Source organism: Rattus norvegicus, chromosome 1, assembly GCF_021556685.1.
Source record: "Rattus norvegicus strain SHRSP/BbbUtx chromosome 1, alternate assembly SHRSP_T2T, whole genome shotgun sequence".
Lineage (NCBI taxonomy): Eukaryota > Metazoa > Chordata > Mammalia > Rodentia > Muridae > Rattus > Rattus norvegicus.
In genome coordinates, this window is record NC_141534.1 from 203,390,465 (window position 1) to 203,415,419 (window position 24,955).

General features: G+C 49.0%; 1 protein-coding gene across 12 annotated transcripts in view; it reads left to right on the forward strand.

The window, feature by feature from the left end:
• The window catches only part of Ptpre (protein tyrosine phosphatase, receptor type, E), a 148,988-nt gene that overhangs the window by 117,225 nt on the left and 6,808 nt on the right, over positions 1–24,955 (forward strand). For 7 of the 12 annotated variants that reach the window (NM_053767.3, XM_087572794.1, XM_087572568.1 and 4 more), the window contains 13 exon segments: positions 4,864–4,954; positions 8,406–8,482; positions 9,157–9,193; positions 10,286–10,383; positions 12,609–12,728; positions 14,294–14,457; positions 15,146–15,281; positions 16,136–16,285; positions 16,550–16,643; positions 18,080–18,156; positions 19,623–19,757; positions 23,373–23,498; positions 24,178–24,344. In NM_053767.3, the coding sequence (NP_446219.1) occupies positions 4,864–4,954; positions 8,406–8,482; positions 9,157–9,193; positions 10,286–10,383; positions 12,609–12,728; positions 14,294–14,457; positions 15,146–15,281; positions 16,136–16,285; positions 16,550–16,643; positions 18,080–18,156; positions 19,623–19,757; positions 23,373–23,498; positions 24,178–24,344 (1,472 nt within the window). 12 annotated transcript variants of the gene reach the window in all.

A 24,955-nucleotide genomic window follows, 5' to 3' on the forward strand; every position in this document is an offset into this window, starting at 1 on the left:
GAACTGCAGTTACGGGCGGTTGTAAGCCACCAAGCAGGCTCTGAGAACTGAACCCAGGTCCTCTCCAAGAGCAGAAAGAGCTCTTTTTTTTTTTTTAAGATTTATTTATGATATATAAGTACACTGTACTTCAGACACACCAGAAGAGGGCATCAGATCTCATTACAGATGGTTGTGAGCCACCATGTGGTTGCTGGGAATTGAACTCAGGACCTCTGGAAGGGCAGTCAGTGCTCTTAACCGCTGAGCCATCTCTCCAGCCCACAGCTCTTAGTCTGTCAGCCGTCTGCCCCCAGGTTGTTGATTGTCTGTCAGATGGGTAGGTATGAAGTGCCATTTTGGACACAGAGCCCCACACAGTTTGTGTTCTGAGGGGATTTGTTCAAGTCTTCACCCTGCATGCAGGGCTGGGAGCTGAACGTTGGGCTTGAGCAAAAGTGGCTGTCCCTGATGGCTGCCTGGGCCTATCTCTGTCATAACAGCTATTGTACTCTAGGTCACTTCCAACACCACCAAATGGTGCCTGGGGATGGAGGCTCTAAGACAGCACAGATGTGAGCCTCCCAGATGATGAACTTTTTAAATAGTGCTCTGTGGTTGTTTCTAGGGAGGGAGCCGGCAGGGCTGACTGACTCTTCATGAAGAGATGCCTGTGGGGGCATGGGAAGGCGATGGTGGGCTCAACCACACTTTACCCACTTTTCATCATTACACCTTCCTCTTTAGCTTGCTTCCCTTTTTACTGCACCAAATGTGTTTTCCTCTTTTTTTTTTTTTTCTAAATTAGGTCATACTGAAAGACAGCAGCAAGCACTGTTGTTTTGCAAATGTATAACTTAACACCAGAAGTTAATTCTCCATTTCTAAAATAGCTGTGGCTCACATTGCCGATAGAAGCTTGCCCCCTCCCTGGGCTCCCACTTCCCCTTCCAGTTCTGCTGTCATGTGTAGGGTGCCAGTGACCAGGGAAATCGCAGCAGGCAAGACAGGCCCTGGTTCAATAGTTTACTTAAAATATCAAAACAAAGGCATGCGATGGTGAAGGGAACCGCTTGGTCACTGTCAGGAGAGAACCATGTCTGTGTATCCCCCTGCTGCCTGGGCTCCACTGTGGGTTGTATGGCACAGTTATGGATTCTGCCATGATTGAACAGTCTGATGCTTTTCACCATTATGAATTTTAAACACTCAGTTAGCTTTTTAGAAAGGATGTATGGCTGCTGATAAGATGGCTCGGCAGGTAAAAGCACTTGTGGCCAAGCCTGACAACCTGAGTTCAATTTCTGAAACCTGCATAATGAACGGAAGGGCAAGGCTGTTTCTTGAAAATCAGCCACTGAGGGGCTGGGGATTTAGCTCAGTGGTAGAGCGCTTACCTAGGAAGCGCAAGGCCCTGGGTTCGGTCCCCAGCTCCGAAAAAAGAACCAAAAAAAAAAAAAAAATCAGCCACTGACCACCACATTCATGGTGTGACATATGTGTGCACACAGGCATGTGCACATAAGCAAATAAATGCTATCTAAAATTCTTAAGAGGAAAACATATGGTAGAAAAGATGATGCCTCAGAGGCTCTTTTTTTTTTTCCTGAAGCCCCTGTAAATTTTATCCCTGAAACAAATGATTCCCTCCCCTGTCCCTCCCAGCCTGCCTCTGTGTGGCCCTCAGTTGTGCAGAGTCCTGCTGCCTGTAGAGATACAGTGTGGGGTAAGAATGCATGAAGCCTGGCTCCTCTCTCCAGTCAGGAGCTGGGCCCATCCATGGCTACATTCCTACCACATCCTTCTATCCAAATCAGCCAGGCCAGTACTCAGAGAACACATTTAAGTTTCCTACCCTCCCTTTCACTGGTCTGACACCCTCTCCTAAAGGTCATGGAAGGGATCTGGATAAGTCTCAACATGTATTTGGACGTTCCTGTATTGTCAAACTCATGTTTAGGTGGCCAATGAACTTGAGGATAAGAAGGGGTTTGGCGTTAAGATCATCAGGAGAGTGGGATGAATGTTGGAACTGGTTTGTCTGTGTATGATCCTGGCCCGGAAGACTTGGGCCATTCCCTTAACCTCTGCCTCAGTTTCTTCATCTGTGAAGTAGGGATTTTCCCTGCCCTATGGGGCTTTGATAACACTTAAACCAATCAGTAACAGGTAACATGTGGATAAGAAGCTATCTGTTAGCTCCTCCTGGAAAGGTAGATCTCTCTTCTGTTTCCAGTTCCTGACTTCAGTCTCAGAAAAGGAGGCCCATATGCAGTGGAAACCCCTCTCTGGGGAGTGTCTTCCCCAGGTCTCTCCTAGTGTCAAACCAGCAGCCTGGGGTGTTCCCTATGATAAATATACAATACCTACAGGGGGAGTTGTTTGTTTATGTGTCCCAGCACAACACACAGACCCAAGCTGTCCTCTGGGTCTTGTCTTTGTTTTGTTTTTTTTTTGTTTTTTTTGTTTGTTTGTTTTTTTAAGATTTATTTATCTTATGTATATGATCACACTGCCCTTGACACACCAGAAGAGGGCATCAGATCCAATTCCAGATGGTTGTGAGCCACCATGTGGTTGCTGGGAATTGAACTCATGACTTTTGGAAGAGCAGCCAGTGCTCTAAACCACTGAGCCATCTCTCCAGCCTGGGTCTTGTCTTGACAGAACAAACTAGACTGTCTAGAGCACACACAAAGGGTCACTGCAGGCTAATCATCCCCATGCACTCTTACTTCCCCGGGGCTACTGAGCAGTTGAGAAACCTGAGGAACTGCGTGCGTGCGTGCGTGCGTGCGTGCGTGCGTGCCTGCGTGCGTGCCTGCGTGCCTGCGTGCCTGCGCGCGTGCGTGCATAGCCCGACAGCAGGAAAACGTGCTGGGCCTAATCTATGCAGGAAACTTTTCCGCTTGCTTGGGTCTGGGGTTATGTATGGGGGACACAGAGAGCTCTGACCGCCTCCCCAGTCCTATCCTCCAGGAGCCTGGGGAGGCAGGGTGGACTACCTCATCTCTATGGCCCACATCTCAGAGGCACACAGCTGTAGAAGGGGTGGCCAGAGCCTGATTCCTCTTCACACTCAGGCTCCGCTGGTCATCACATTGCAGCTACCTTGCCTTCCTTTGTTTTATCCACTTTGATGGTTTTAATAAGCCTTATATTGAGAGCAGTTCCAAGTATGCAGAAATGACACATCCATACTAGAGTATTCCCGAGTACTCCATGTGTCCTGTGGAGGATGTTCCTCTGTCGTGGGTCCTCTACAGGGAAGTGATTCACATGTTACAGCTAATAATTGCTGTTGGTGGTGTTGTCACTGAGCCCCTAGGATATGCTCATCCTGTGAGGTTTGCCAGATGCACGGTTTCATGTGCCACTGTGACATTAACGTGCCTGGGTTTTTGTGTTCTGGGTTAAAACTTTCTGAGAAAGCCCTGGGATGTTACCACAAATTCAGTGTCCACTTAGGGCCAAGGGGTAGTGCCAAGCCAGCTCTGGTGGTGAGTCTGAGCTTAAGGAACCTAGGTGTTCATAGCTGGGGACAAGTTTGAGAGCCCCTCATTGGCATTGCTGGGATGACCTTTGATTGGTCCCTCCACACAAGCCCAGGCAGGGCCTCTGCCTGCGTCTATGAGATGTGGCGGACCCAGAACAGAGGAGAACATCCTGATGTGAGCCCTTGTGGGCACTGAGAAGCTCCTGCTGCTAGAGGGAGGTCAGTGCTCAGACATTTTAAAACGAGAACAATCTCAGGACATCATGGATGTCATCTGAGGCTGCTCTATGAAGCCAGACCCTAACTCCCAGCACCCTAAAGTGGGACACAGAGAACAAGAAGGTCCTCATGTTTCCTCATGCTTGAGCAAGAGGGTCCTTTCAGGCTACACGACCCAGGTCTATCTTTTCAGTCAGGTGATACTGAGTACATTTCTAACGCTGTTCATTTGGTCTGGTCCTATGTCATCTGATCATAGGAGTTAGGGAAGCCATGTGTTTTCTCTGTGCTTAACACATCACAAAATACTTCTTTCTTGGAGCCCAATGGTCCTAGATCTAACCAGAGGCAGATTTAATGTTGAAGGGCATGATTTGAAGTTCAAGGTGCTCCTTTGGAGCACAAAGAAGAGCCCAGAAGCATGCAAACAGCAAACGGCTGGAGGCAACCAAAATCAAAGGCAGGTAGCTTCCGTGGTAGAAGGAAGTAGAAACCCACATGTCCACTTTACTCCCAGATGTGATGGTTCTCAGTTTCAGCACCGTGGCAAAGTGAAACTTCTGCTCCACACTGATACTCCTAGGCCGGAGCACAGCAGTCATTAACAGGGTACATCTTAAGCCACAGACTCCCAAACCTCTAGGGGTCCTTGGGGGCTGGGAGAATCAGCATTTCTAGGGAGCTTTTGGGCCTGACCCTGCTGACCTGACCTAATCCACAGAGATAGCTGAGTCCTGGGTATGGTGAGGGCTGTGTCTGCAGTCACTCTACCAGGATCCTGCCTCTCTCCTGAAGCTTGGTTCAGAGGTCTCAGCACTTTCTTCTTGGTAGTCTTTGCCCCTCTGTCTCCTGCATCAGAATTCCTTTGGGATCAGTTCACTTGTACCCAAAGAGTCCCTGCCTGGGTCAAGACCTGTGCAGATTGGAGGATGATAAGCTCCGTTGTGAGTGAGTTCCTGACCTCACAAAGTTTAGGATCTAGACAGAAGACCCTGAAGAAAGCTCATCTCTGTGTAACATTCATTGTCTTCCCAGTGTCTAGTGTGGGACCTAACGAGAGACACGAACGATGGAGAGATGATAGTTTTAATTCCTGGACTTGGTATCGAAGCTAATGGGAACCTGGTTCAGATTCATTAGTGTTCAATCAACTCTTTGTTTCTTTCCAGTCATTGCCATCCGGACACATACAAGGAACCTTTGAACTAGCAAATAAAGAAGAAAACAGAGAAAAAAACAGATACCCCAACATTCTGCCCAGTAAGACTTGTTGTTGTTTACTGTTTGTTTTTGTGTGATCTGCGACATGCGTGTTACACTTGGCACTGCTTTGCAGCTTGCTGGTGACTGTGTTGTGACTGCTCAGTGCATGTCCCAGGGAATTCAGAGCCACACGGCCTGAGTGTCCATTTCCCTGCCCAGGGTGTGGGCAGCTTTGCTGCTGCTGGCCACTCTGGTTGCTAACCATACAGGAAGCAAGCTGGGCAGGACCGCTTCTCACAGACTTAGGCACCAGCAGGCAAGGCCTCTCGCCAGATTCAATCCTGAGTGCCAGTCTAGGCCTGTTGGTGGCCTTGAGCAGTACCTTCCTTCACAGTTAGTGTTTGACTAAACCAGAAACAAATCCTCAATGAGATTTATGGTCCAGGACCAAAGACCAAGATGGTAGATTGAAAAGTCCACACGAGTTTGGCACCCTTGAGGTGCTAAACAAACCCAATTCTAACTTCAGCAGGAAACATCAACCACGAGCTGGGGAGTGTGGTTGCCAAGGAAGTGTCAGAGGTAGGGTGAAGGCTGATGTGGTCTGGCCGTCTTGTGATCTGCTGTTGCTGGCTGAGTCTAGGCCTGAGGTGCCTGTCTCACCGCCAGGACAAACCCTGCATGTTCCCAGCCGACCTTTCAAAAGCTGGCGCTTGAGGGTTGCGACGCCGTGCCAAGTCCACAGCCCTCCCATCCTCTCAACCACAGAGTCACCCTTCAAGCCCACAGAAGAGCAGCCTCAGATAACTCCAAGCTGGGCCTTGAATCCCTAACAGATGCCTCCTACTGGTCCCAGAGACCTTTGCTCTTAATGTCTGGTAAAGTCAGGAAGCAGGCCTCAGTCAACTTCAGTGTGCACATGGAGCTGTGACCTGTCCAACACGTAATCCTAGGTTTCTAGCAGTTTCTGGAAGTAGCTCTTTTCTGCCACTTGTGTATAAAGTTTATAAGTGACTTCTCTGTAAAGCCGGTCACGATAGTGACTTCTCTGTAAAGCCGGCCACGATTCTAGCATCCAACTAAATCTAGAGTAATTAACTAATGGACTTTTGTTTGTCAGGGCCAAGGGAGTAGGGTCTGGCTGTGGGGGTGGCTTGTCCCAAGTTTAGACACACAGTAGTTTTACTGATGGGTGGGTTATGGAGAGCCAAAGGAACGACTGCTGTGATTCAATAGCTCAAAGACCATGAAGATGTCTGGGCTCTTCAGAGAAGTTTATGTTAACGGGTAATTGTGATTCTCAAAGATCCGTCTTGACTTCTAATTTAATACTTCATCTTCCTTGATGAGTTTAATTTATGCCTCATGTATTTAAGGCCACCTTAGGGCCAAAGACATTCAGGCATCTTGCCTAACTTCTCTCTTTATCATTAAACCTACTGTTCCCTAAAGTTAATACCCAAAGTCTTAACCAAGAATATTTCTGAGACAGAGGTGGCAATACGCACCTGTAATTCTAGCAGCCTCCAGACTGAGGCAGGAGGCTCTCCAGATAGAGAACAGTCTGGATTATGTGGCAAGCAAGACGCTGTGGGGGAGGGGAAATGACAAGAGTGAGAATGGAGGAGAAAAGAGAGAAAGATGGAGACACAGAGAGAGACAGAGAGAGAGACAGAGACAGAGACAGAAACAGAGACAGAGAGGGACAGAGAGAGAGAGAGAGAGGAGTGCTAATTCCTGGTGAGAGCTCAGGAACAGAATTCACAGCTAAACTCCTGCAACAGACTCAGGTGGGGTGCTCAGCTCACCAAGGAATCATTCTAGCAGAGGCTGGGCACCTTCCAAAATCTTTCTGCTGTACACAAGACTGGGTTGGATTACAGAAGAAAATCGGTCTGCCCTCTCGTCATATAAAAATGTGGCAGAGTTCTAAACAGTCCTGCTCAATGGCCCCCATAAGTTCCCCTGCTCCTGCCCCAGGGTGAGGCTAGCCTCATCCCTTCCTACCTAGAAGTAACATGTGACTTGGGATGTTGACAGCTCTCCAAGGCTGTGGGTATACAGTGTGTTTCACACATGCCTGGCTATATTGGAACTTTTGTTCCTGCAGGAGCAATGTGGTGGGCTGAATGTCATGGAGTCAGATTAGGATCAGTAAGGGGGCATGGATGGACCCAATGCCCACAGTTCCAGGAGCCCCCTCCCCCTCCTAGTATACCCCAAGTTAGGGCAGACTTGCAATAGGTTCAAAGATGCCCCTGGGCTGAACTGTAATGTTGACCTTGGCCTGGGATTCCCAAAGATTAGGGCACTCTGTGTCCAAAAGGCTGAGCACTTGCATGCTTGTGGGGACTCTCTGTGGCCAGCAGCTTGATAGCCCTCTGCTGGGAGGATGCCACTGCTAGTGATTTTAGAAAGTAGTGTTGTGACAGCCAAGTGTAACTTTTCAGAATGTACACTCAGGAATCCGTTAGAAGACGTGAAGGCCCAAGTCCATGCAGATGCCATTTTGCCCTGTGCTCCCATCACTGTCCCATGGTATACGTTGTTCTAAAATCTCTTCAGCCAGTGTGACATGTGCAGTGACACAGCTGTTTCTATCCTTGAGCCCCTGGAGTGTTGATATGTGGCAGTGGATTTGGGGGTTGTCATCCTGGCCAGCATGTGTGCGTAGTAAGTGTCCCCAGAGATGAGCCATCCCCACACCTCTGCCATACACCGGACACAATAAACTCACAATCAGCATGTCCTACCGTCCAGCACATGCTTAGCACACTCAAGCATATGCACATACCATGCATGTATAACATGCAATACCACAAAAATATATAAACCACACACGCAGCACATATAACCACACAACACATACTTCTCACACTTAAGTATATGAACATACCGTGCATGTAAATACACTACACCACAAAAATACACTCATACAGCACATTTAATTCTCAACACATGTACACACCCCAGCATACACATACATGTATACCATACAACATATTCTTAACACAGATCATACGTGTGTAACACTTAACACACACACACACACACACACACTCATGTCTGGCTTCCTTCCCACTCTGAAAAATGCCCCAGGGAGCCAGCTAGACTCCCATAGTCAATGGTCTAGCATGGGCAAACCCGGGTTCCTTCCAGCTGTGGGGCAAATGGTGAAGGATGGATATTGGAGTTCAGAATTCCAAACCCTTTACTCACATGCCCTCTGGAAGCTGGAGTGAAAAGTTCTGTATCCCGAGGTCCCCTGCGTGCATCTGCAGCTGTTAATGTGTGGGCCCACTGTGAGAAGATGCTTGTGCTTGTGTCTGCTTGTGTGATCGTTGGGCCTCCCCTAGTTGAGGACTCAACAAGGCAGGGCACCCTACCCTGACCTCAAGAAGAGGTCTGGTTATGTCCTTCCAGTGACTGACTCTTAGGTAAAAGACACCCCAGGCTTCTGTAGCTCCTTGTTCTAATATCACAGTTTTTTTTTTCCTGCTTTCCCCAGATGATCATTGCAGAGTGATTTTGAGCCAATTGGATGGAATCCCCTGCTCTGACTACATTAATGCTTCCTACATAGATGTAAGTTGACTGATTTCCTTTCTCCTGGCTGGGCATTCAGGGGCTGAGTTTAACCATGATGTGCAGGTGCCCACCACTCTGATCCTGAGCTTTGTGGACACACTGAGAGCAGGAGGCCATTGTACTTTCCCAGATTGCATTTGCACCAGAAGTCAGAAAGATAACAAATACAGAGAGGCTAATGACCACAGTGGATGCTGGAGGTGTTCGGTCCAGATTCTTACAGTGCCGACAAACTAGAACCCACTGGGTGCATTTGACTAAATAACCCACAATGGGCCACCGAATTAATTTAGCTATCTTTGAAATGTCATTTAAAGTTTTAAATTTATTACTTAAAAATATATAAAGAAATAAAGGGATTTGTACACATGAGCCTGTTTAAAAACATCAATTAGTATGTCATCTGCGTGTGTGTGTGTGTGTGTGTGTGTGTGTGTGTGTGTGTGTGTGTGTGTGTGTAGGAAAACAAAAACACAGTAGTAAAGGCCACAGGAAAGAATCAGTTATTTCTGAGACTGCTGGGTTTGGTTTTGGTTTTTGGATTTGTTTTCATGTTACTTCTTCTGTCTTCTACATCCTCTCGGATGAATCTTTCCTCCCCTTCTATGAACAAAGTGGTCCCTAGTCAAAGATAGCCCTGGATAATGACAGGTCCAACTTCACTTTTCTAGGGCTACAAAGAAAAGAACAAATTCATAGCAGCTCAAGGTAAGTGTTCGATTTCATTCATGTCTACATAGAATTCTTATAGTGGTTTGAATATCTACTTGCCAACAATACCAACGATTCGTATTGGCTTTTCATGAGTGTGCCCCATAGTGGCACTGTGTTAGATACCCACACTGCGTGCCCCTCTGTGACATCCACAGCACACATGGGGCCTCTGGCTACCCTGAGACTCACATTCAATAGATAACTGACTTCTCTCAGCTGCCTGAGCTCGGAAAGGCTCTTACTTTGGGTGGAGGACAGAATAGAGGGGCTGTTAGATCAAGGTCATGGCCACTGTGGCTCAGCTACAAAATCCTGTCCTTACCCTTGTACCCGGTCCCACCCTGTGCTTAGAGAACCTTCTAGTCTGCCAGAGGCTGCCTTTTTGGGAAGGTGGTGCAATTCCCCAGGGATCAGTGAAGCTGAAACTACACTTCTCTCCCCCCCTCCCCTAGGCCAGATTTCCTAGAAATAGAAGCACTTGTTACACATAGGGGACTGTGCCCTCTGTAAATGAGAGAAAGCCTGCCAGACGCTGGTGGAAACGTCACTAAGGCCTGCATTTCTTTTGTAAGCATCAGCTTGTCAAGGAAGGATTTCTTTGTCTCCTGTCCCCTTCTCCTCAGCATAGAAGTTTTAGCCTTAGGAGCTCAAGAGTTGTTATGCCCCTAGGCACTGTGTCATATTCAGGCAGGAAGTGGACAAAGGACAGAGGAGGTTCTTCTTCCTGACCCCTCCCTCCCTTTCCTTCCTTCTCCCTGTCCCTCTTTTCCACATAAGCACACGTGTGCTCACACTCACATTCCAGTTTAGCAGTGCTGGAGGGGACCTGTGACGCTGAGGGACCCAAGCGTGTGGTGGCTCGCAGCCACTATGAATGCAGAGCAAACATGGCCCTCTGCCGTCTTCCTGTGGTCCCGTTTTCTTTTGCCCATAAATCAGCATGGCCACCCGAACTCTGGCTGTATAGAAAGTTTCCAGGCTGCAGGGCCTGCCATGCGCCTGGGGGAAGGTATGATCCTTCCAAGGCTGAATTCGTGAACAAAGTTTAGATGGCTCCTTCACCCTAACCCTCCTCTCTGCATGCAGGCCCCAAGCAGGAGACAGTGAATGACTTCTGGAGAATGGTCTGGGAGCAAAGGTCAGCCACCATTGTCATGTTGACGAACCTGAAGGAAAGGAAGGAGGTAAGCCGTGGGGGGGGCACCCCACTTCCACCCCAGCACTGATCCTGAGGCCTTTCCTTGTGACACCCACCCATACTCACCAGGGAGGCCTGACTGCTTCCTCTGCCCAGGCACTTCTCATCTAACAGGGGGTGGCAAACAGCATTCAGGCCTTCCAGCACCCTATCTTGAAGTCAGTCCTCACCTCACTGTCCTCCTCCAACAATAAGGAATCAGGGGTTCCCCTCTTTGTCTGAGAATCATCATGGCCACCCATGGCTCTAACCCCCGCTGGAAAGGAACAGAATTCAGAGTGAAAGGTACTGGTGTGTTTTGTATGAGGTAGGCCTGACTGCCAATGAACACCACTGAGCAGGTCTTTCCTGGACTAGAGAGGTAGCCTCCAATAGGAGGCTCGTGGAAGACATGAGTGAATTTGAAGCATCAGCTAAGAATGAGAGGTACAGTTGCCTGGTCTCCTATCAAAGCAGACTCTGGTAGCATCTGCTGAGCCTGTGTCTCCATTCCTGTTCCCAGGAACTGGCCCAGATGCAGGCTAGAAGGGAGAGCAACAGAGCCCTGGGAAACTAGAAGCCTGGCAGACTTGTTCGCACGGAACTTGCACACACACTAGCCTGGCCCTAACAGTAACCCATGTGTCAAGGACATGGGCAGAGCCTACAGGATCTGGGTGGGACACCCATTCTTGGGGTGCACAGAAGAACAAGGACAGGACTCATACAACAGGTGGCAGAGTGCTCTTGTCCCCACTGGTGAGCTCCATGCCCACCAGCACACGGAAAAGCCTCCAGTGGCCATTTTTAGTTTCTGATCTATCAGAGAGAGGAATGGCTCAGTTTAGTTGTTGAGACAACAATGGGGACAGATGGGGACTGCTTCTTCTTACAGGGAGGCTGACCCCCACCAGAGCCAGTGGGTCTCTGTGACCAACTGCCTACAGAGTCCAGGTTTCTAAGCAGAGGCAGAGAGACCCTGAGGACTTCTGTTCCCCTGTGTCCTGGTGGTTTCATCTATCTCAATCTCTCCTAGAGCCTCCTGCTATGTTTTTCTGATCCTGTGACTTGGGGTTGCCTGCTGGGTCTCTTTATTTCCACTACCTCAGATGGAGTCATTTCTCAAGAGAGTTCCCTTTCCTTGGTGGCTTGCATTGTGGTCTCCACGATGTCCACATCCTGGGCAGGGCATTGCAAAACTAGTTCGGCTGGCATCTGACGAACTGAGAGTGGGACAACCAAGAGCTCACTGGATCCTGAGACCCCCTTCCCTATCTTTGCAAGAGTTTTTCAGGGAAGAATTGCTTGAGAGCCATCAGAGCCCTAGACGATGCATGACTCACCCAAACCAGACCCTTTGAGTGTCACTACAGGCCGCATCCGATGCCCCAATGCTCTGTGACTGTGGTCAGCTTAGGTCAAGATACAGGTGATGTGTATCCTGTAGTGTTGTGACAAGGATGCTGGTCTCCACGGTGCTAGGTACCTTTCACTTGAGGAGCATATGGATACTGGAGAGCTGGCCAGTTTGCTGTGCCTTTCAACCGGTCATTTCTAGGACAAGCTGTGAGGTGCCTGGAAGGCCTGTTAAATTTCTCCGAGAAAGATTTCTCCGAGGAAGATTGTGTGGCTCTTTTCCCTGGGGGTGGGGGGTGACCGCCGTTCATTCGTAGGCTGTGCTGATGAACAGTTTACTGCCTGCTAAGCACCAAGGCTTCAGGAAACACAAAGGTGCCCAGGGCTTGTCTTCTGTAAAGAGCTGTGGCCTGCAGCACCTCAGGGGTTCCCCTGTTGGTGTGCTATACAGAGTGAGTGGCCTGACCCAAAGGAGAACAGAGAGCTGGGCCCCAGGGAAATGTCTAGGGAAGGCATTCTGAAAGTGTGGAGGCAAGGCTCACTTGAGACAGACGGTTGTTGGGGGCCAGGCCCCCTAACTCTAAAGTGGGTTCAGTATGGACAGCCATGGCTGGTGTAGTAGGGTGTGAGGGATGAAGGGGTGAGAAAATGAGATACTACTATGTCCTGCCCCAAAGCCACTCTGGTTGGTACACAGCCATATCTGCCACCTCAGAGGCCTTTCTTTCCCCTTTATAGAAGACACACTAATGCAGAGTCATGCTTCCAGCTCAGGATACACGGGCTGCTGACATGGGTCACTTGACCTTATGCAGACGGTGGGAGGCCATGTCCTCAACTGTGTCTTGACTCTTTCCTTTCGCTTGCTCCTCACAGGAGAAGTGCTACCAGTACTGGCCAGACCAGGGCTGTTGGACTTATGGGAACATCCGGGTGTGTGTAGAGGACTGCGTGGTCCTGGTGGATTACACCATCCGCAAGTTCTGCATCCATCCGGTACACATTTGGCTTCTTGGGAGCGAGGTTGGGGGGCTTTACAGTGTGAACAGCTTCCCCACTTCGACCCACCCATAGAATGGCAGAAACTCTCACAGAAACCGTGGTTTCAGGGCAGTATGTGACAGACTGAGACGGGGTTAGTGGATCCAGGACCTGAATCTGCAGAACGCTGGGTGCTTTGACTCCCAGCAACTGTATTGGGTCTCCCCAGAAGATGGGTGAGCCAGCTGGAGAGGTAGAGGATTCAATGGTGGGCCTTTTCCACTGCACCAAGCAGGTGCCATGCCACCGAGCTATACCTAGGGTCCAGCATGATGTCTTTTACCCTTGCATGGTGGGACAAGATCATTTTTTTGTTTGCTTGCTTGCCTGTTTGAGGCAAGGTCTCGCTATGTAGTCCATGCTGGCCTGGAACTTTGTGTGTAGAGCATGCTGGCTTCAGACTATCAGAGAGCCACCTGCCTCTGCCTCTGCCTCCCATGTGTTGGGATTAAAGACATGAGCCAGCATGTCTGGTGACAGGATTATTTTATAGTGGTGTCGAAATTAGGTTCAGACTCTCCCCAGTGTTCCCCCATGCTCATTTCAAGACAGCCTTCAATCAAAATGCGTGTGCACAAAGCAGATGAAAGGAAGCCTGCAGAGACGGGCTATTCTATTAGGAATAAAATGTAGAGCAATTGGTGTGACTAAGTTGCCAAAATCTGAAAGAAGTTTCCAAGAGCCACTGCAGAAGTTTTTGAAAGGATGGGCTGGAGCGTCTAGCTCAGTGATAGAACATATGCCTGAGGCATCCCAAAATTGTTATCCCTTGCTGGAATACAGAGACTATACACACACAGAAACACACACACACACACACACACACTCAGAGACACACACACAAAGACACACACATACACACACAAACACACACATACACACACAAACACATACACACACATACACACATACACACACATACACACACAAACACATACACATACACATATACACACACATACACATACACACACAAACATACACAGAGACACACACACATACACACACACACATATGCATGCACGCACGCACACCTAAACATACTGATATTGTCATCTCCCACCATCAGGGGCAGGAGAACCATGCTGCAAAGACTTGGAGAATCTATGAGGGAGGGTCTGGAGGTCTCCCGTGTGTAGCTAACCCTTCATCCTTCCTTCCCACGCTGACTCTTTGAGACTTAAAGAGTATGGTGGCAATGACTCAGGTCCCCGGGAATGAGGTGGGACTGCAGACAGAGCAGGCAGGCCTGGCTCAAGCTGCCTCCAGCATTAAGACCATGCTTTTGGGATGTGTGAATACTGGGATCCTGGCCTGGGTATAGCCAGTTACACAAGGCCTTTGCCAGCCAGGAATTGTGCATCATCACATCTGGTTTGGGACCCCTGCATTCCAGGGTTCTCTGTGTTTGCAGACACTGGCCTGGCATGAGTCCCGCTGTCCTTCCCGAAGGAGATGCTAATTGGTCAGGTTAAGGTGGTCCCACTTCCCACCTCTCACTTCTTCCTTATCTCTTACAGCAACTCCCCGACAGCTGCAAAGCTCCACGGCTGGTCTCACAGCTGCACTTCACCAGCTGGCCTGACTTTGGGGTACCATTTACCCCCATCGGAATGCTGAAGTTCCTGAAGAAAGTGAAGACACTCAACCCCTCACATGCTGGGCCCATTGTGGTCCACTGTAGGTATGTCAGGAAGAGACCAGCCACAGTGTGGGGAATAGCCAGTGGGGCAGTGGTGGGGTGGGATGGGCAGAGCTAGGGGCTGGGGAGCATGAAGTTTCACAGCAGCTATACCTAAAGCTGTGTGTGGGGACAGGAATTCTAGCCCCACTTGGTCTCTGGAGCACCTGTCCCAATGGTGTCTGAACAAACCCCCAATATGTAAAGCTCTTCAAGGCTGACAGGCCCAGGATGATAGCTGGTGTGGGAGCTCAGGACAGGTCTTGTCCTCTGTTCTACCTGTTACTCAAGGGTTACTCAATTCTTCACACCAGGACACAAATACATTAGTGGTAATACGAAGGCTGTGTTTGGGAGTAGGAATAATGAAACACACAGACAGACAGACAGACAGACAGACAGACAGACAGACAGACAGACACACACACACGCGCGCGCGCGCGCACACACACACACACACACACACACCCCACACCACACACACCTTATCGCTAGTCCCCAGATAAATTACCAGGGCAGCAGTGCCCTCTGGTGGCCACGCGTAGATTTGCTCCTTATTCTTCCAAGTTGCACCCTACTTAATTTTGCCCTAGGCTGTGTCCTTTGTCCCCAGGTTCAGGCATCTTCCCAGGCTTGCCATTTACTTCAGGGGAATGTGACTCACGAGGTGGCATCTTTCTCCTCCCTGAAGCGCGGGCGTGGGTCGGACTGGCACCTTCATTGTGATCGATGCCATGATGGACATGATCCACTCGGAACAGAAGGTTGACGTCTTCGAGTTTGTGTCTAGAATCCGCAATCAGCGCCCTCAGATGGTCCAGACAGATGTGAGTGGCCTGAGCATCACAGAGCACTCGCCTGCCTTCGCACCACTCCACGGGCCCACTTAAAAACAATGTTTTCACTGCATTTTGTTGTTGTTGTTGTTGATTTGCTTTCACAGTTCCAGGCGTTGTGCCTGGTCAGTCATGTGAATTCACTCTACCACTGAGCTGTACTCCCAGCCATCCCTTTACTTCCTGAGACTCAGCCTTACCGAGCATCCCAGCCTGGTTTTGACCTGACTCTGTAGCTTGGGCAGCCCTTGAACTTGCCATCTTTCTGTCTCAGCTTCCCAAATAACTGGGATTTTAAGCCAGAGCCCCCAGGCCCAGCTGGTTTTTGTTGTCACTGATGATTGATTGATTGATTGATTGATTGATTGATATCCTAAATGCTTCCCTCATCCCCACTCACAGAGTCTCTTCTCTCATCCCCCCTACCCTTCAACTCTAAGAGAGTTCCTCCCCTACAATCCCCCCACCCTGGTGCATCAAGACTCTGCAGGATTAGGCACATCCTCTCCTGTTGGCAGGTCTGGTTTTAACAGGCAGGGGGCCACAGGCTATGAGCTCGCCCATTGTCAGACCTGGTGTTCCTCCCATTCTGTCATTACCTCCCGTGGAGTCTCAGACTGGTGACCCTGGTCCTTAGTATGTTCCTACACCATGGCAGTGGATTCTAAGCAGCTGGCATGTCCCTGGAGCCCTCAGAGGTAGTGGCCATTACTGTCGTCTTACTCTACCCTAGACGACCAGTCCACATGATCATTCCTGGGCTCTTGCTCCTCAGCCTTATCTTAGCAGTGAGAGCTCCTCTGAGCTCAGAGCAGTCTTGAGCAGCAGCCCCTGCCTCCCTGCAGGTTCAGTATACATTCATCTACCAAGCCTTACTGGAATACTACCTCTATGGGGACACGGAGCTGGATGTGTCCTCCTTGGAGAGGCACCTGCAGACGCTACATGGCACAGCCACCCATTTTGACAAGATCGGGCTGGAGGAAGAGTTCAGGGTGAGTGTTGCAAGGCAACTTCCATGCCCTAAGGGGCTGGGGGAGGGGGCTGGGGAGCCAAGGAAAATGGCATCTACTTAAATGAAGCCTCTTGAGCTCAGAAAGTTAGATGGGTATCAGGCTGTGGGCTTCTGGGGAAGCTACATGTAGGATCACTTAATCTCCCAACATGGAGGCAACTTCTGGAGATGGAGACAAACTTCTGAGCATGTGTCCTGCTGCAGGTGTGTCATGCTTTGCTCTAACTACATTCCTTGGCTGCAGAAACTGACCAACGTGCGAATCATGAAGGAGAACATGAGGACGGGCAACCTGCCGGCCAACATGAAGAAGGCCCGTGTAATCCAGATCATCCCATGTAAGGCAGTGGGCATGCGGGCCTCACATCCTGGACCACCCAGCTTTGTACATGCAGAGGACCAAGCACCTCTGGATGGGGTTCTGGGAGATTGGGCACTATGTCTGATCCTAGAAAGAAAGGACTCTCCTGGGGGCCACGCCAAGGGTCTCCATGGACCCTTGAGGGTGTCAAGTGGTACCTAGAACTTAGCTCAAAGGCAAGACACTTCTGTATGGGGATGGTTCCCTGGGACCTAAAAAGCTTGCCTCAGATGAGACCTGGTGCCTCACTAATGTTCTCTGGAGCCTAGAGGCCCCTCCCCCGCCTACACAGTAGAGAGTGAGTTGCATGACCAAGAATATGCACATGTCAAAGGACTACATCAAACCAAAGGTGAATTCAGCTGAGCCCTTCAGGGGGGGAAAAAAACCAAAACAACAACAATAAAGCTTGCCTTGGGAATTTCATAATACTTGCCTTGAGTAGAGTAAAGTCTAGTCTGCCATTGAGGATCAGGATAACTGAGCCAAAGACCCACAGTCAACAGGAACCCACATTCTTCTCTGTCAGCAAAGCATGAAGAGATATCTAGGCAAACAGAGCTAGAGAAGCATGTGGGGAAGCATAGGCTTGAAGAGAGGGCCATTCATGTCACACACTGCTTTTTCCTGCCCTCCATGGAGCCCAGGCTTAGCAACTGCCCACCAACGTTGAATGGCTGTAAACAGGCCACCTTCTCTCCAGAAGCAGAGCATTCCAGGAGGCCTGGCAATCCACCCCCAGCCTCCATCCCTTGGTTCTCTGTGGCCTCAGTGTCTCCGTTGGCAGCTGCAGGTCCTATCTGGCTACCCTCCCCTTGCTCCTAAATGCAGTATTTTTCATGCTTATATTTGGGGACACACCATACTGATGGTTAAATAATGAAAATGATAATTGGATTGTTTTCAGAGCTTCCCCGGACCAAACCGAACCTATTTGATAACAGAGACTTCCCTGAGAGATGGCTTTATTAATATTCTTGGTCTGAGACTTAATTTCTTTTCCTGCTGCTGAGATAAAAGACCCTGATAAAAAACAAGCTAAGGCAGAGTTGATGCTGGCTCAGGGTTCAAGGGCACAGTCCAGTGTGGTGGGGAAGTCAAGGCAGGGGGAGCTTGAAGCAGCTGGTCACATCACATCCGCAGTCTGGAAGCTGAGAGCAATGAATGCCTGCTGCTGCTCAGCCTGCTGTCTCCATTCTAAACAGTCTAGGGTTCCCTGGCCACAGAACGGCCCTGCCCACCATTCGTATGGGTCTTCACATCAATTAATGTAACCAGGGTAACCCCCAACCATTTACCCAGAGGCCCATCTCCCTGTGAGTCTAGACCTTGTCCAGTTCACAATCAACTTAACCATCACAGTCTAGAAGGCACAGTCATATCTACACTAAAAAAGAAAATCCTGTTTTGCAGATGACTTCAATCGGGTAATCCTGTCCATGAAAAGAGGGCAAGAGTTCACAGACTACATCAATGCATCCTTCATAGATGTAGGTATCACAGCCTCGGGCGTGTGTGTGTGTGTGTGTGTGTGTGTGTGTGTGTGTGTGTGTGTGTGTGTGTTTTCATTGCAACATGTGACTCCTTCCTGTATAAATATGTGCCCTTGAGTGTGAACACTGCTTTCCATACAGTAAGAAGCACTGACACGCCATTTTCTTAGCAGAATTACTTGTTTGTGAAATAATAAATAGTGAGCCAAGTGTGGTGGGACACACCTGTAATTGTAGCCATTGGGAATTAGAGGCAGGGATATTAGGAGTTCAAAGCCAGCCTCAGCTACCTAGGGACTTTGAAGACAGCCTGTACTACATGATACCCTGCTTCAAAAAGATCGCAGTAAGGAAAAGATGATTTATCAACTAAGAACGCTTGCTGCTCTTGCACAGAACCTAGGTTTGGTTCTCAGCACCCACATAGTGGCTCATAACTACTGGAACACCAGTTTCAAGGGAGCCAAAGCTCTCTTTTCATGTCCTCAGGCATGAGACATGTACATGATACATATACATACATACATACACACACACGCATGCATGCATACATACACACATACATACATGCATACATACATGCATGCATACATACATACATGCATACATACACACATACATATATACATGCATACATGCATACATATATACACACATACATGCATACATACACACATACATGCATGCATGCATACATACACACATGCATACATGCATACATACACACATACATACAGCCAGGCAAACACTCATACACATAAAATTAAAAACTTTAAAAAGACAAAAAGCATCAGTAAGTAATGAGCTTTGTAAATGGGGCCAAGTCTGACTGCCAAGTAATTGTCTGTTCCCACACGACAATAGGAAGCCTCTCTGCATTTGCATATCATGACATCATGACATCACAGTTATACATGAAGAGCACGTGCTGACCCGAGTGATGTCTGTGACATCGACTGGGCAATTATCTGTCTGGCACACAGCTGGATCCGGTCTCCACACACAGTGGAGTTGGTAGAGAAAGAGACAAGAGAACTTTGTGACCAAATGGCTATTAGCACTTGCGTCTGCACTGGAGGGAACTGATGGACATGTTGAGGCAGGAAGCCCCTGCTCTAGCTTCCCACTCAGGCCCACTGCACCACTGTGACGGGAATCTAGCTGGGACACAGAACCCATTAGAATCAAGGCCACTGCGTGCTGTCCTGGTAAGCTTGGACCTCCGATAGCTCTTAGAGATGACCTCGGCTACTGAGGCCAGGTGTATAGAGCACCCTGATGAAGAGGCAGTTCCTGCTTCATGGGTGTATCCATGGGCTGTGACATGCACCTGTGACAGCAGGCCTCTGTTCAGGCTGTGCAACGTTGCAATTGCTGACATCAGCCTAGGACTGTCCTGAGTGCTCGTGGAAGTGGTGACTCTGGTGACAAGTAGCCCATCCCTACCGTCTACTTCCCTCAAGGGCTACAGGCAGAAGGACTACTTCATGGCTACACAGGGGCCTCTGGCGCACACAGTTGAGGACTTCTGGAGGATGGTCTGGGAGTGGAAGTCACACACAATCGTCATGCTGACTGAGGTGCAGGAGCGGGAGCAGGTAAGCAAGCCGGGGAGGGGCCTCTGTGAACTGGGTGTGTAAGAGGCAGGTAGCTAATGCTGAAGCCTCAGCCGTGTGGGGCCTGGGAACACATGGGTGAGGCCGAGCCAGGAGGCCTGAGGAAGGTTGGAATGATTGAGATCTTACGCCATTTTTGCTTCATATGGGTGGAAGGTGGTTAGCCCTAAACAGCCTTTGCCTTTGTTGTCTTTACTCTTGCCTTGAGGTTCCACCATTTTTTAAATGTCAAGGTCACGGTCTGTGCATGCAAAGGGCATTTGCTTACTCTTTGCGAGATGTAAAGGCAAACAGTGATCTATGTCTCTCCCTGATTGCTGTCCTAATGAATTAGATGACTTCCACAGTTCCATTTTCCCAGAGATCCAGCCATGGCCTAGTAAGGTCACAAACCCAGAAACGTGCGCTTTACCAGTACAGAGCATCTCTAAGTGCTACCCCAAGGCATGACCACAACCCTGAATCAATGTTTTGGTTTCTTTGCTTTAAAAAAACAAAACTTTATTGAGCTGTGCTTCACCCAGAAAACAGTACGTACGTCTTTTGAAGGGAAGAGTGTGTTATGGTTTAATGTGTTCATAGTATTGAGCAGGTATGTCTTCTGTCTAACTCCAAATCGTGGTCACCACCTCAGAAAGAAATTCTGTTCCATTGGCAGCCACCACATCCCCTCCCCTCCGAGTCTCACAGAACCACTGACGGACTCCTGACTCTGACTTGCTTTTCTGGACACTGGTGTAAATGCAGTTGCACGGCGTGTGCTGTTTCAGGGGTGAATCCTCATTTACCATCAATGCTCACCCCCAATTACCCTCCCTCTCCCCTCGGGTACCTCCGAGCAAGTTCCCCTCTCCTCTCCGTTCTTTTTCCTCGTAACCCACTGAGTCCTGACTAGCGCTGCCTGTGAGAATGTTGACTGGTTTTCTCAGCTTGCTCTTGAGTGCGTCTACAGCCAGTTCACTGATTACAGTGGCCACGCCATGTTGCGAAGGGAGCATTTCACAGCCCTCCTCCCCATCTTCTGGCTCTGATATTTCTGCCCCAGCTTCTGTGATGCTCTTTCCCTGAGCCTTCCTGAGGCTGGGACGGGGCCAGAATCAATACAGGTGCCACATTTAGGGCTGAGCACAGAAATGCAGATTTCACTCTTTTTTTGTTGTTCACAATACGCCATTGTGTGAACGGTTGTGCAACTCGTACTTCCCAGTTCATCAGCTGACGGACACGTGTGCTGTTTCTGCTCGGGGCGGTTTCGATATTGCTACTGTGGACATTTGTTTTTGTGCAGGAGTAATGTCTGTGTTCCTCACCTACCTACCTACGAGTGAAATCGTGTCCTTATAGTCATTACCCTATAATATAAACTCTAAATCACGAACTTTGATCATTCAATACTTAAAAGATTTTTTTAAATTGTGTATTTGGAGCGGGTGCACAGGGGTGCAGCTGCACACAAAGGCCAGAAGGAGTCAGGTCCCCTAAAGCTGCAGGCAACTGCGAGTCGCCTGATATGGGTGCTGAGAACCAAATTCTGGTTCTCTGAAGAAAGGCAGTGCCTGCTCTTAGCCTCTGATTCCCCACACCTATTTACATTCCCAGTTTCAGTGTTCAGGGCCTCTGGTTTCTCCACATTCTTGACTAAAGCTTCCCAGTGGATAGGTTACTGGTTTTGTGGGGGCTGGGCACAGTGCACACACCTGTAATCTCAGCACTCGAGAAGAGGCAGCAGGAGGTTACGGGATTTCTCTCATCCTCTTCAAAGAAGCAAGCTGAAGGCCAGGTCATTTGCCCCCCAGAGGGGGCACCTTTAAGTCATATGTATTTGTGGCCGGAGAAATGGCTCAGAGGTTAAAAGCACTGGGTGCTCCTCTAAAGGACCTGGGTTCAATTCCCAGCACCCACATGACAGGTCACAACTGTCTGTAATTCCAGTTCAAGGGGATCCATAAAACCAGGCATATACACAGTACGTACACACACACACACACACACACACACACACACACACACACACACACCCATACACATAAAATCAATAAATCTTTTTTTAAAAATCATATATTCATGCCTAGAGAAACAACCACTGACCAGCTTCCTGATTCCAACTTGCTTTTCTGCACACGTATTTTGCTTGCGTTGCAACTTTATATAAAGATTTCGATTGTGTGCAATCTTCTGCGCTGTGGTTTTTCCAGATAAAATAGTGGCCTTGCTGTTTTTCTATGCTTACGTTCGTGACTGTGGCTCAGCCCCACAGAACACACATCCTGCGTTCACTTCTTCAGCCCTTCCTCCACCCTTGACCGGGGTCCAATTCCATCCTGTTGCATGAGAAGCGCTGATGGCAGGCTTCTTGATGCCAGGGGTTAGCGGGTGCCAAGTAGACAAACTGTCAGATTGCAGAGTCTGTCCAGGAGTGAGGATTCCTGGTTGCTGTCCAAAGTGTTTTTTAAAGGGAATATCAGCAATGAGTAAGACATTTTCACCAGTTTGCCCAGTGTTTTGGGAGAGCCTAGTGTTCCCCAGGCACCCTGATCCTTGCTGAGAGGGTGTTAATTTAGCTTTCTGTGGTCTTGATTGGCATTTCTCTCATCCCTACAAGGTGAAACATCACCTTACATTTCTAGGTATGCCTTCTTTCTTGTATGAAATGCTTTCCTCTGCTCTTTACCTATTGCCTTTCTCACTGCTGGGATAAAATACTGAACAAGAGCAGCTTAAGGAAGAAAGGGTTTATTTTGGCTCACGATTTGAGAGTAAGTCTGGCTGTCATGGCAGCCAGAGCACAAAGCATCCGACCACATGAAGAAGACAGTTGAGCACCTGTTCGTTCTCTCCAGGGCTCCAGCCCAAGGGGTGCTACCACTGGTAGTCAAAGTGTGTTTTCCCCATAGTTGAATCTCTCTGGAAACCCTCAGAGCAGGATAGGTGTGTCTCTGAGGTGATTTTAAATTCCCGCAGAGTGTCAATCAAGATTAACCAATAAGCATCAAAGTGCCTGTTTTTCTCCTGAGCTCCCTGTCTTCTTGTTGCTTTAAGGGTTCTTTACATATGGTGGCTGCTCACCCTGTGCTATTTTCATGTGGCTAGCATCTTACTTCAGTCAGCAGCTTCCATTTTACTCGTTGGATGGTGGCTGTTGATGAAGGAAAGTGAACTTCGTTGTAGTCTGATGTTTCTGTCTTTTGCCTTAGGGATGCCCCAGTCTTTTATGCCTTCTTTTTTTTTTTTTTTAAGTAAGACTCAAAAAGTGTTCTTCAAAGTACAAGAATATTCAAGGTTAAGATTGTAATATAGGGTAGTGAGATTTGTACTGGCCTGATTCTAGGAGACGCTGTGGCATGTATGTCAACCTTGCACAGTGATTCTGAGATTTGAATTTATCTTCCAGTTCCATCCATTGAATAACTTCTCCTTTCTCCCATGGATCAACATTCCAAATATCAGGGTCTTTCCAGACCTGTTCTCTGCTCATGGTCGACAGACACAGGATTTATATCCATGTTCACATAAGATTTTCTGATCACCTGAAATGGCCCCAGCATCAATTCTGCACCCTAAATGGCAACAACCAAACATTTTATTTTTCCCTCCTAGGATAAATGCTACCAGTATTGGCCAACCGAGGGCTCAGTGACTCACGGAGATATAACTATAGAAATAAAGAGTGACACCCTGTCTGAAGCAATCAGCATACGAGACTTTCTGGTTACTTTCAAACAGGTATCATGGCTGTGATTTCCCAAACCCTAGTGAACCTGAAACATCCCTTGGAATATGCTTACTGATGTACCAGGGTAGGCCCTGAACTTGTCACCACCCACCTAAGTCCCAGGGAACCATGAGAGGCCAGTGGAGCATGTGGTAGTGGGCGTCCTATGAATTCTGTGCCTCCTGCTGGGGGATGAGTTCGATTGTGAAGAGATTAATTTCCTGAATCTTGCAATCACTAGAGTGGCCTTAGTTGGGGATGGAGAAACAATGGATCTGAAGGAAGGTAGAGAGGCCTCCTGGGCCGCTTTCAGAACCTCTCACTGTCCTTGTCCACACTGCAAAAGTTTGACTCAGTAAGAGATACAAGAGCTCACAACAATTCTGAGGTGAAGACAGTCATTTCGGGAGAGCTATACTTGTTCCCTCCTGCCCATCAGTGGACTGCCTGAGCCACTGGCTTGCCTCTAGCCCCTGATGGGAACTCAGAGTCTAACGTCTCAGAGACGTCAAATCTTATCTTTGAATAAAGCCACCAGAGCCTAATCCGGGTTCAGAAGGAAGCATAGTCAGTAGCCTGGCCCCTGGACTGTCTAGGAGGGGCTTCAAGACCCAGAAGGACCCATGGGCAAGGCAGGCAGATCCCTGGCAGGATGTGGGCAGTCTTCTGAGACTTCTCTTTCATCTGCAGCCCCTGGCCCGCCAGGAAGAGCAGGTCCGGATGGTGAGACAATTCCATTTCCATGGCTGGCCTGAGGTTGGAATCCCCACTGAGGGTAAAGGCATGATTGACCTGATCGCGGCAGTGCAGAAGCAGCAGCAGCAGACAGGCAACCACCCCATCACCGTGCACTGCAGGTGAGCTGCCCTTGCTCACTGGGCCCTGTCCTGGTGGGACATCACCGTGCACTGCAGGTGAGCTGCCCTTGCTCACTGGGCCCTGTCCTGGTGGGACAGCCAAAGCAGGCCAGACGTTTCCAGAGGCCTACTCTGCAGCTAGGGAGAGCTGAATAGCTGCTCTTCGGGGTTGCTTACCAAGACTGCGTGTCACCCTCCCTTTCATACACACACCCCCAACTTCCCAGATGGGCACAAGAGCCACTTCATTCCACATGCAGAATGTACATACATTTGAGGCAGAGGCAGAGTAGACACAGGGGACTCTATCCTGTTGAAGTCACACAAACCTCCCAGGCAAAGCCTCTTGGACTTCAGCTTACCTGAGTTCACTCTGAGAGGCAGCTCTGACTCCGGCTGCCCCTCTCCCTACACTCTCTCCTAGCTTTGGAAACATTCAACACGGCTGAACAAAAGCCCAGGCTGGAATACGAGGACCTCACAAAAGCAGGTCTAGCCTGGTATCTCTCTGTGTGTGATTATGAGATTACATAAATGCAACCCATAAAGGTCAGAGGTCAGGCTCAGGGGTCATTCTTTCAGGTGTCATCTGTCCACTTGGTTCCATATTT